Consider the following 12,126-nt stretch of genomic DNA (forward strand, 5'->3'; position numbering starts at 1 on the left):
ATAGTGATTGTCAATATGCAAAATTCCCCCCCAAAAGGGCAGTTCCCTTTAAAGGAAAACAACAATTTTTGTGCTTCCCATAACCTTCATTCTTTCTTTATAATAAATGCACATCATTAACATTGAAATTGCACTTTTAACACATGCATTAATTAAAAAAATAAATAAATAAAAACAACGGCCCATAAATCATGGCACCCAAACGCCACTGCTCTCATGTGAGCTCTATTACTGAGGTAATGCGGAAAAGAAGTTTGTATTTTTAAAGTTCCAGGCAATCTATGCAGCCCGTTTTTTTGTACATTTTTATTAGTTACACAATTTAATTAATAAATGTTGCTGCCCTAATTACAGTTTCACCATGTTGAAAAATAATAGCACAGTCAACATAGTAGGGGTGCATGCTTTTACAAACATTCACTGTTTTGTTTGCAGTAGTTTAGGAGTAGGAGAGTTTGCGTACACAAACAAATCATGCGGAAAAGTTAGGATACCTCATGCGGTACATGTAATTCCCTTCATGTCGCCGTTTAAGAGCCATTTTTTCTCATCAAATTTTCAAAATAGGGGTTCATTGTGTTCCTATTTCTTCCTGGCATGGCAGCAAGCGGCTTATCATGTGATTTTCTTTTCTGCTGTAACATGTTTCCATCTAAACGTATTATATTTTATTAAGCACCTATTTCTTAGTGTTGTTTAAAGCGAGCTTGGCAGTTAGCTTCGCTAATACATGTTGAGCCTCATTTTCCAGTAATAATAATACTTGATAATGATACTTAAGATAACAAGAAATGCAGTTTATTTGCTGTAATGGAGGCCATTACTATTAGTTTAGGTTAGGGGAACACAGGGTTTTCATCACTAGTCAATAGTGCACAAATAATAGGCTGTGTGTGTGTGTGTGTGTGTGTGTGTGTGTGTGTGTGTGTGTGTGTGTGTGTGTGTGTGTGTGTGTGTGTGTGTGTGTGTGTGTGTGTGTGTGTGTGTGTGTGTGTGTGTGTGTGTGTGTGTGTGTGTGTGTGTGTGTGTGGATAAGGGCTGTCAAAGTTAACACGATTAAAAACGCGTTAACTATAAATTTCAATAATGGAACACATTTTTTTTACGGCCGACTAACGCAAACACTTCCTTTAGGGGGAACGGTATAGCTCGGTTGGTAGAGCGGCCGTGCCAATAACTTAAGGGTTGCAGGTTCGATCCCCGCTTCCGCCATCCTAGTCACAGCCGTTGTGTCCTTGGGCAAGACACTTTACCCACCTGCTCCCAGTGTCACCCACACTGGTTTAAATGTAACTCAGATATTGGGTTTCACAATGTAAAGCGCTTTGAGTCACTTGAGAAAAAGCGCTATATAAATGTAATTCACTTCACTTCACTTCACAACTTAGCAAGTGATGAGCCACACGGGTAAAAAAAAAAAGGGATAAAGATAAGGTTGCATTATGGAAATATCAGGTTCTAAGCCATGGCAAGTTGTTCTCTCGACAAGGAAGGAGTATTTTTTGCCGTGGGAAGGGACAACATCACTGCAGCAAATAACTGCTGCGCGCGTTGCTCAGAGGTGGGTGGTGCTTCACTTCCGTGTTCAGATTACAGTTTAGGTGTAATAACATAACATTTAGATTGTTAATGTGACTAATTTCGTAGGTAAGATGACATAAAACATGTCAAGACACACTTTTCTGGCTTCAAATAAAAGCACCATGCTATAAATCCGTTTTAACTACATTAACACAATAAAAATGTCTTACATTATGATCATGCTTTGTTAAAGTTTTGTAATGTTATTCTGTGATATGTGCACCTAAAGAATTACAGTACATCAGTTGGGATTTTTGGGAAAACCTGAGAGCAACTCCACACTGTGCATGGAAACACATCATTAGCTTGTCAGCTTGTGGGACTAAAGATAAATAGTGTCAGCCAGAGGGGGTCGGCGTTTGTATTGGCGATCACATACTTTTCCCGAAAATACTGATCAGTGGCCGATCGATCGGCACATCCCTAGTCCTGAAGCTAACTTCAGTATGATCCACTCGTCTTGCAGCTTTATCTTCAGGTATTGCCACTATTTGACCTCAGCATTTTGCAGACTGTACGCCGAAATCAAGTCCTATTTTGTTGCGCTCATCCCCGGAGCCAATGATGATATCACACAAAAAATGTTTACTGCCTTCAAGCAAAAATGTCACCCCACACCTGTCCTTCGGAGAATAATTTATGAACTGCCTGGAAGCCCAAGTTGTTTACTGACTGCTGATCTCAGCGATGAAAGCTTTTGGTGCATTGACTACACACCAAGTGATGACATCAGCACGTGCACGCCTCCTTTCACAGCGCCTACATGCAACAACACTTTGTACACATTGCAGAGAAATAGTTGCCTGATCTTGACCGGAACATTCGAGATGTCACAAACTGTCTAGGACGTCACTTCTAAGCATGATGGTGACTGTCTGCTGCCAGCAAGTCACAGGGGAAATCAGTGCATTTAGAAACGTGTGAATATGAATACACTGCATGATGAACAAATAGGCTTGTACGATATTCAAATAGACAGAGACTCCTGCTGCAATTAAAAGGTGTGGGGATGGGGCACTGGTAATGGACTGTCAATCATTATTTGGCTGTTTTACAACACCTGAGGTCTCATCATAGTCTGCAGACGTGTCTAATTGCTGAAGCGATTTAATTTATCACACTTACCTCGGCTGCCATTCTCTTCATCCTGCATGATAAGACAAAAAGAGAAGAGAAAATTAGCTAATTTCTTCACTAACTGCTGGCTGAACCTACAAAAAGAAGGGTGACAGTCGGTGGAAATAGATTTTAGGGGTAAACTAACTACACAGCTACCTTGTATCCCAAATAATTGTGTGTGTGTGTGTGTGTGTGTGTGTGTGTGTGTGTGTTCTTGTATTTCTACAGTTCTTGAGACATCAACAAAGAAAAGTACCTTCCATATGAGGACCGTTGAACAAGTTAGGACATAAATCATGGTCCCAATATGGAAAACCATTGCATCTAATAGAGAATGTCTCATTTGCACCCCTGGTGGTAAAATCTATCAAAATTAGGGTGGTCCCAAAAAGGAGGGATTTTTCAAATTGACTGTTTGTCTGTTTTAAAAGTACTCCCCCTCTGGTCAACATATGAAACAACAAGTGTGTGTAAAAATTTGAAGTGCTCCCCCTTTGGCCAAAATTAATTAAAAAAATAAATATGTATATAGAGACATACTGTAATAACGTGAAGTAAATAATGATGATTAAAAACCAATTACAAACAACAAAATTCAAAAATAAATCATTAACTAAAAGCTTACCTTTTTTATATTTACATAGTTTGTATATATTATTAATGTTGTACATACAAATCTTTATATATCTAGAAAGGGTGGTCCTAAAGAGGTAGGCGCTGTTCAGAGGTCTCAAGAAGGTAAGAAATACAAGAATGTGTGTGTGTGTGTGTGTGTGTGTGTGTGTGTGTGTGTGTGTGTGTGTGTGTGTGTGTGTGTGTGTGTGTGTGTGTGTGTGTGTGTGTGTGTGTGTGTGTGTGTGTGCAGTGGGTCTGGGTTAGTTTTTGCTTCATCGCTCACTTAAAGCATGAGTGAAGACTGTGTGAAGAATGCACTACCGACCTGATAAGTCCGAAAGACAAATAGATGATACAGTATTATCTGCTCACAGATGCTACCCGGTGGTTGTTTGAGCACACTGAAGCTAATCCTGGATAAATTAACCAACACCCACTCCTTAATGCTTCAGTCACACACAGGATTCTCTTTTTATTTCATTATTTTATTTTTATTCTATTCATTAAAATCAAACAAAGAGAAAAAAACAATCAACTTAACATTAAAGTAATTTATGAATGAAAATATTCTATCTCACAGGAATGAGGCAAAAACTAACCCAGAACCACTGTTCATTTGAGCCTTTTCATTTCCCTAAGTCCCTGTTGGTGACAGTCGGACAAAGATTTGCACACACATAGTAGTGTATGTGCTTAGGAGTACATACTTAGTATGTACTCCATCTTAAACTTCTTGATCATCTTCGAGTTAACCCCCAAATCCCGCGATTAGTGGAGTGCTCCAATCCTTAAAAGTAATTTGAAGAGAGTTACGGGTTGCATATTGGAAGGGTGGGTCTAGCAGTGGCAGAGCCTACTAGCGTCGCTGGAGGGTGTGTGTACAGGTACTACTGTACCTGGCGGTCTACGCTAACGACTCCCCAAGTGACCTATTTCGCCAGCAAACGTTGCCCTATTTGTTTTCTAAAACCCTTCACTCTTACATTATTGGACACAAGCGCCAGGTCTTCAGGATTACCAAAAGGACAGATTGGCACTGGCTGATGTTATCCAGAGGACCTTGGCAGATGTCCCAGGTGGGATAAAGTGGAGGGGCTGAGTCGAAACCTCTGCATGACGTTAATACTTCTATGCCTTGTCTGACTACAGTTTAGGCGGCGTCAACTGAATTGGGATAAACAACTGTGTTTTTGCAGCCCAAAACATCAAAGTGGATGTTTTTAGAAACTACATCATAATTGTTTCTATGAAAATGCATATGCACTGTTCAGAACAACCACAACAACTATGGCAGACCATGACACGCAGTTAAAATTCTTGATCTTCTTTCTCTTTCATGATCCCGACTTTGTTGAAACCAATACCCTTTAACTTGGAAATATGTGATCCAGTTGTCTTTGATCCATACAGTATGTACTCCATTCCTACTGTTTTTCCTACAGCATCAAAAACGCAAAGATGCTTCCCTATTTTAGCAAGCTGCTGCCACATTCGGGGATAAAAACATTTTCACCAGTTATCTTGGAGCATTCCTCCGTTGTTTGTCACTTTGACTTCCTGTCTTGTGTCATAAGTTCCACCTAGTCTCGTCAGCCAATCGGCTCCTTGCCTTATGTTGTGTTCTTCCCATCTCTGTGTGATTAGTTTAGTCTTTTATTGAGTCCTGTTACATCCTCTATTTTTTTTAACATTATTTCTCTTTAATTTTAAGAACATTTAATTAGGCTACAGGCTTCTAACCGACTCTTTGTATGCACATTCCCTTGACCGCATGCCGCATGACTGCGACATACTGGCAGCAGTTAGCTGTCGTTGCAAACAAATGAAAAATAAAAAAACACATGCTCCTGCTACTAAAATTGTGGTCGGCATTGAACGTCTCAGTTGAGTGTACGCCGATTAGTTAAGAAAAACAGCAACAACGATTACATTGCAGGAGTACTCTTTAGTTATTGTAATTTTTGGGGCCTTTGAATGAGAGAAACCAAATGGACTCAGAAGCTAAGTGAGTAAAAGGACAGACAACAACGTTCAGTCACCTTGAGAGAGTTGTGCACAGCAGACTCGGGCGGGTAGACAATGAAGTGGCGTAATGTGAAGCCAAAGCCTTGAGAGGTCCGGCGCAGGCACAGCGTCTTGGGCCCGGGCCAGGAGAAAGGCTCCTCCTCTGCCCCAGGAGAAGCGATAAACGACGCTTCGCTCTGGTCAGGACCATCCTTCTGCTTGGCCTGAAAAGTGCACAAAAGTGATGTTAATTTTGGATCATATCGGGAACACAACAAAGTGATTATCCATTCAGACAATTTGACAAGAACTAGTTTCAGAGAGGAATGCATGGCATTGCAGGACAAGGCCAAAAATACACAGGCATAATTGTGTTTTTTAACTGCGGCTGAATTCGGAGAAAACAGTATCTGTCAAAATAATAACCGCTCTGGACCCCATTTGTTTTGCCTCGGGCTCCACACATCCACACATGTGGCTCTGGTTATTGAGCATTTTGGCACTTTTTTGCAGGACTCTTTGGCGTGTTTGCACGATGATAGACATATCTTGTGCATTCCTACTGTGTGACTGAGGTGGGATAATGACAGCCCTTTACATTTATGCAGTCCTTTATTGGTAATGGTTTAATTTATTTCAATTTGTTTTAACCATTCCCTTCTCCATATCTTAGCAATGTTCACTTTCTGTGTTTAAAATAATTTTTTAGCAACTTTGCAAATTTGTAGCTGTATTCATCAAGTATTCATACCTCTATATCCTGCAACTTTTTACGGCGTTATTGGCAACTTTTGGAGATGCTCGCATCATAGCACGTCGTGTTCTTATGCTTGGATTAAGCTTTTTTTTAGTCAACTCAACAAGCAACCACAACTCTCGTTGACCTGTTGGCTTGTTAGTTTTCTTTTTCCGTCGTGAAGCCATCAATGGCAATTAAAGAGAAGCAGAAGTGCAACTAACGGATGTCACACTGTTATTGCAAATATTAACACAAATGTCAACTACAGATGACGCTTAGGTCATTTAGACACTGTGGTTATTCCACTTCTTCGACATACTTTAGAAACACCTGGACTGTTTGGTTTGTCTTAGAATACGTTTCACCGCTAATCCAAGTCTGCTTTAATACATTCATTCTCATAGACTTATATATGACCAGTTTAAGTCTGAGACTAGATCGGACCAATCTAAGTCTGAGACTAGATCTGACCAATCTAAGTCTAAGACTAGAACACTAGATCTGACCAATCTAAATCTAAGACTAGATTTGACCAATCTAAGTTTAAGACCAGATCAGACCAATCTAAGTGAGAAGGCGAAACGTCTTCTCAATCAATCAATCAAATTGCATTTGTATAGCCCTTTATCACGAATGTCTCAAAGGGCTCCACAAACTCACGACATCCCCTGATTTTAGCCCCCATCCGGGCAAGTAATAGCAAAAAAAAAACCCAGATGAGGAAAAAGAAGAACCCTTGAGAAGGGATCACAGATGTAGGGAACCCCCTTCTAGGTTGACCAGCTGCAATGAATGTCAAGCGGGTCCAGTCATTGTTTTGTATTCTATGTATTCTAAGACAAACCAAATAAGTCCCGTCGCGAGCAATTTGAATGCCTTGAGAATAAAATGACCTGGATAAATGAGAACACCCATAGATATGTTTATGATTACCGTGGCTTTGGAAGGAACATTGCTCAAGTTCCTTACTCAAACCGTCCCCTGATTTAACACCACGTATTGATATGCTCAACACGGTGAGTCACTCCCGTTCAATTAAGGCTAAAATGATATCTGGAAATATTTTGCTGGAGAGCGTGTGGCGTCCATCATGCACCACAGGGTGTGTTGCTACCAGAGACTCCTCAGCCGAAATACATCCAAAACAAAGACATCCTCCCCACCGCTTGGCTTTCTTAGTCCACACTTCCCGCCGTGGCTGTCTGGGAGGAGCAGATGTGGAGGTCTTTAGGGAGAAGCATGGGTGTGGGCTCAATTGAATGACTCTCCAGCAATACCCAGCGGTGATGAGCTGGATGTAAGCCAGAGTTCACAAACATAGCTGACGTCTTCATGCTCTGGTGTTTTTTGTTTGTTTGTTTATTTGTTTAAAAAATGAATGCTGTGTTATGCAAGAGCTAAGCTATGTGGCTCCGTAGGGCTTTGGGACACACACACATCTCCTGCTTCCTCTCTCAATATAGAAAACGCGATGAATTATTAAGCATTCCAAGTGCTGCCTTGGCTTCGCCGTAAAACCAACTCAGACAGTACAAATACGCAGTTATGCATTCAGTCTGCTCATCAAAGCATTGCATACACATTGAGGCCATATGAACATATTTACATGCCACTACTGGCATCATTATTTATATGAGATCAGCACTTTGAGTGAGTTTGACTGTCACTGCTTGTCTACTTTGAGCAAAGTATGTTTTTGTTAGACTGACTCAGGCCTGGGCTTCTGACGTCATCCATGTAGCTTCTTGCACTCCCTCACACTTTTCCTTTCCAAGCCTCTTTGACCACAGATATTTAACATGAGTCAGCCACGTTCACTTCATCACGGGGAAAAATGCATGGAAATACAGCATGGCCATTTGATATTTAGGAGGATGCTTTCTGAAGGCAAAGTGTTTCGAATATGCAGCGCAGGTAATAAAAGATATCGGTCAGTGAAACAGGACTACCTTGCCGCAGGAGAGCAGGATGACGCACACAAAATTCCTCAAACAGCACAACAAAGTGCCCCCCCTCCCCTCTGAAAAGCCTCCAATGTAAACCTATATGCCTTAAAGCTTCAGTAAGTACATATCCCAGAGTATTGCATGCTCACAAATGTCAAATTCTGGCGGGATGCTCTTTTTTTTGGTGCCTTACCCGCGATCGCACACAGTTCTTCCTGGAGGCTTCCCGAAGCCGAGCCCAGGAAACACCGCGGGTGGAACTCTTGAGTCCCAGTTCCAATTCTCCCCAGTAGGCTCTGGCTAAAAGTTGGAACCAAAGACAATACGGCTCTGACAAGCAGCCGTCCAACCCGGCCAGCCGGGCCCAGGGACAGCTTCCAGATGACGGGGATGCGGTGAGGGAGCAGCAGCCCTCAGATTCCACGTCGCGTCGGTCGGGTAGATCCCTCAGAGGAAGCGACTTGCAGCCCGAAGGAAGCCCGTTCCTCTGGGCTAGCATGGCATAGCAAAGTCCGCGGAATAGAAGTAGATGACCAGACTCAGTGTATTCAAAACGGTTCTAATTCAGTCCATCTCTTCCAGATTTTTGCTCGTGACGTCCCGCATGCTGATGCTTCCACTCTAAAGAGAGTAGAGCTCAGAGGCTGAGTGTGCTGCTGCTGCTGCAGAGAGCCTGGACCGCTAGACGCACCCACCCACTGGCCACACACAACTCCGAGGTATGCATACCAACACACACACTCAGACAAACCAGGCAGCCTCTTCCTTTCCTGTCTCTTCCATCTCTAAGTCACGTCATCCATTGCTGCAAGGAAATAAATAATCAAGGGAAATAAAAGAAAAAAGGATATTTTATATGTGCAGCTCTTTTTAAGGACCCACTGCAAAAACGCTAATCAAGGAACCTCTACAGTATAATAGGGCTGGACAATTAAATATCGATTTAGATTTTGGCTTCTCACGATCATTGACATTTTATAATTGAGAAAAAAAAAGGATTGATGGGACAACGTACACTACCGTTCAAAAGTTTGGGGTCACCCAAACAATTTTGTGGAATAGCCTTCATTTCTAAGAACAACAATAGACTGTTGAGTTTCAGATGAAAGTTCTCTTTTTCTGGCCATTTTGAGCGTTTAATTGACCCCGCAAATGTGATGCTCCAGAAACTCAATCTGCTCAAATGAAGGTCAGTTTTGTAGCTTCTGTAACGAGCTAAACTGTTTTCGGATGTGTGAAAATGATTGCACAAGGGTTTTCTAATCATCAATTAGCCTTCTGAGCCAATGAGCAAACACATTGTACCATTAGAACACTGGAGTGATAGTTGCTGGAAATGGGCCTCTATACACTTATGTAGATATTGCACCAAAAACCAGACATTTGCAGCTAGAATAGTCATTTACCACATTAGCAATGTATAGAGTGTATTTTTTTAAAGTTAAGACTAGTTTAAAGTTATCTTCATTGAAAAGTACAGTGCTTTTCCTTAAAAAATAAGGACATTCCAATGTGACCCCAAACTTTTGAAAGGTAGTGTACATGCAAATTCCTCAGCTTGTAGCGGTGAAACAAATGAGTGAGCGTATAAGTGAGAACAGGACCATGTCTACTAGAAGATTGATATCTCACCGTAGTTGCTACTTTTTATTTGACACAGCGCTAGTATGCCTAACCAATATTCACTAAACTCAACAAAAAAGTAAGGCATTTCTGTGTCAACATAACCGGCTAGGAGTCACAGAACATACTCCGGGAAGGAGTCACAGAATTGGCCACTAAAACAGAATCCGCCGATAAAAGCAGAATATCGAGAAAATTGACATAAATGAGTGAAATGCTGTCATTGTGAGGAGAAGGATCATTTATTTTGGAAAATATTGTGTCCGATAAGGCTCATTCATAAACAATCCTAAACAATGTTGAGACGGCCACTTGAAGCAGCAATTAAACAACAAAACTAAAGCTAGCAAGAACAATACGGTAACACTTTAGTATGGGGAGCATATTCACCATTAATTAGTTGCTTATTAATGTAACAAAGACTTAATTTAGAGTTATTTGGACACTAGGGGAAACTATAAGGGTTAGGGTTACTAATAAGCAATAATTCTTAGGTTATTGAGGGAAGACTCTTAGTTAATGGCTTATTGGTTGTATAATAAGGCCATGCAGAATAAGGCATTAATAAGTACTTAATAATGACTAATTAAGAGATGATATCTTACTAATTTGCATGTTAATTAGCAACTAATTAATTGTAAATATGTGTTCCCCATACTAAAGTGTTACCAACAATACATATACCCACAAGACATCTCATCTGTTTGTGTTGTTGTGAACAACATCATTGATGTAAGATCAGTGTACAAACAGGGCAGCGCTCGCAGCTTGAGAGCCTCTCTTTTTTTTAAACAGCCTCAAGTCATCTCCAAACTTTTCACACTCGCCCTTCGCAACAAAAGCGCTGTGCGCAACATCCGGTCTGACTACGCAAAAGAAATACAATTTTCCAAAGAGTACGTTATATATGTATAATGTATTTAAAGCACTTACTGATACATTTATCCGGTTATTATTATTCCATCCATCCATCCATTTTCTACCGCTTATTCCCTTCGGGGTTGCGGGGGGCGCTGGAGCCTATTTCAGCTACAATCGGGCGGAAGGCGGGGTACACCCTGGACAAGTCGCCACCTCATCGCAGCGGTTATTATTGTTTGACTTAAAATACTGGACAAAATTGTCCAAAGATGTTTTGCACCAATAATTGTGAGGATTTTTTAATTAAATTAAATTGTAATTATGACACAAAAAGCACAATCTATGGTGGCAAAATAAGTGTAAAAGGTAAACTGTATTTAAAAAAAAAAAGAAAAACTGAATTTTATTTTGTTATATTGCTATTTTAAGTTATTGTTGTTACTATTATTATGTTGTTGTTTATTCGTTACTAGTTTATGTTTGGCGTGGCGCTGTTGGGTGGCCGTGCCAGCAACCTGAGGGTTCCTAGTTCGATCCCCAGCTTCTACCAACCTAGTAACGTCCGTTGTGTCTTTGAGCAAGACACTTCACCCTTGCTCCTGATGGCCTTGCATGGCAGCTCCCACCATCAGTGTGTGAATGTTTGTGTGAATGGGTGAATGTGGAAATAGTGTCAAAGCGCTTTGAGTACCTTGAAGGAAGAAAAGCGCCATACAAGTATAACCCATTTACCATTTTTAAATTATACTTAAAGTTGAGTTTTGGTGGTACAATAAATACTGATGTTTTTTAATTGAATGAATAGTCGTGTTATGAATCAAAATAGTCGTGATTGTTATTTGTTTCCCATAGTTGTCCAGCCACACTGTATATGACAGGAGCACTCTTCTGTTTTTAAAGACCGGCTGCAATCCTACAGAGCCTGGTGGCCCAAACACCAACGTGATGCTTCATCACACTTTCCCCCTCTGGGCTGTGCTTTAATTACCAGCCGTGGTGGGAACAAGCTTGCAATCCAACTGCAGCCAACGCACGTCTATCACTGACCATTGCGGTTTGTAAGCATGCGTTAGCCGAGTGCAACCGTACACGGCGTAAATGTAAACAGCAGTCTATTTTCTATTCCGAGCAGCGACTATGAAAAACAACAACAGTCGCGGAATGTTCCCCTCTGAGGTTACGGGGCATCTCGTTACCGCATCGGGCTCAATATAGCTCAGGATATTCCTTATGGAAAAGATGGCGGAAATAGAATGTGCCAAATTCAGCAGACCTGAAGACTGGTTTTATTTTAGAAGAGAAGGGAAGGGATTTTGGAAAAATGCCACCATGTTGTTGCCTTATTTAGAAAGTTGTAGTTGCAACCAAATGCCTTATCTTAACCGCTCGTACATTCAATTATGCTCGTGGGGACTCTTACAGATTTAAAACACATGATGTTGTGGCAGGAAATTTGAACGTTGCTGTTGGCGAGCAGACGTGCAAACAAGACGTGCCACCCAGAAACATTATACACTCGGTTGTCATGGCAACACAACAATGTTAGACATTGGACTTGTGACTTCCATGTGATGCCATAGTGATTTGCATGTGAGGGTGTCAGGAATAGGTCACATCCTGCGGATCGATCAGAGCGAG

At 41.1% G+C, this 12,126-nt stretch overlaps 2 protein-coding genes across 6 annotated transcripts in view; one reads left to right on the forward strand and one right to left on the reverse strand.

Annotated features, from left to right (window-relative positions):
- LOC133629887 (threonine synthase-like 1) overlaps nucleotides 1–12,126 on the forward strand; it is a 211,311-nt gene that overhangs the window by 47,947 nt on the left and 151,238 nt on the right. The window contains 1 exon segment of the mRNA XM_062020959.1: nucleotides 8,587–8,723. The gene's annotated coding sequence lies outside the window, so the exon portion shown is untranslated.
- The window catches only part of LOC133629885 (rho GTPase-activating protein 21), a 129,480-nt gene that overhangs the window by 31,572 nt on the left and 85,782 nt on the right, over nucleotides 1–12,126 (reverse strand). For 4 of the 5 annotated variants that reach the window (XM_062020953.1, XM_062020951.1, XM_062020950.1 and 1 more), the window contains exons 1-3: nucleotides 8,198–8,625; nucleotides 5,355–5,543; nucleotides 2,707–2,728 (exon numbers count right to left, since the gene is read on the reverse strand). In XM_062020953.1, coding sequence (XP_061876937.1) covers nucleotides 2,707–2,728; nucleotides 5,355–5,543; nucleotides 8,198–8,503 — 517 coding nt within the window. In that variant the 5' untranslated portion in view covers nucleotides 8,504–8,625. Of the gene's footprint in view, nucleotides 1–2,706; nucleotides 2,729–5,354; nucleotides 5,544–8,197; nucleotides 8,626–12,126 lie in introns of those variants that run through there. The other variant, XM_062020952.1, reaches the window with a different exon arrangement.

Source organism: Entelurus aequoreus, linkage group LG15 (genome assembly GCF_033978785.1).
Source record: "Entelurus aequoreus isolate RoL-2023_Sb linkage group LG15, RoL_Eaeq_v1.1, whole genome shotgun sequence".
Lineage (NCBI taxonomy): Eukaryota > Metazoa > Chordata > Actinopteri > Syngnathiformes > Syngnathidae > Entelurus > Entelurus aequoreus.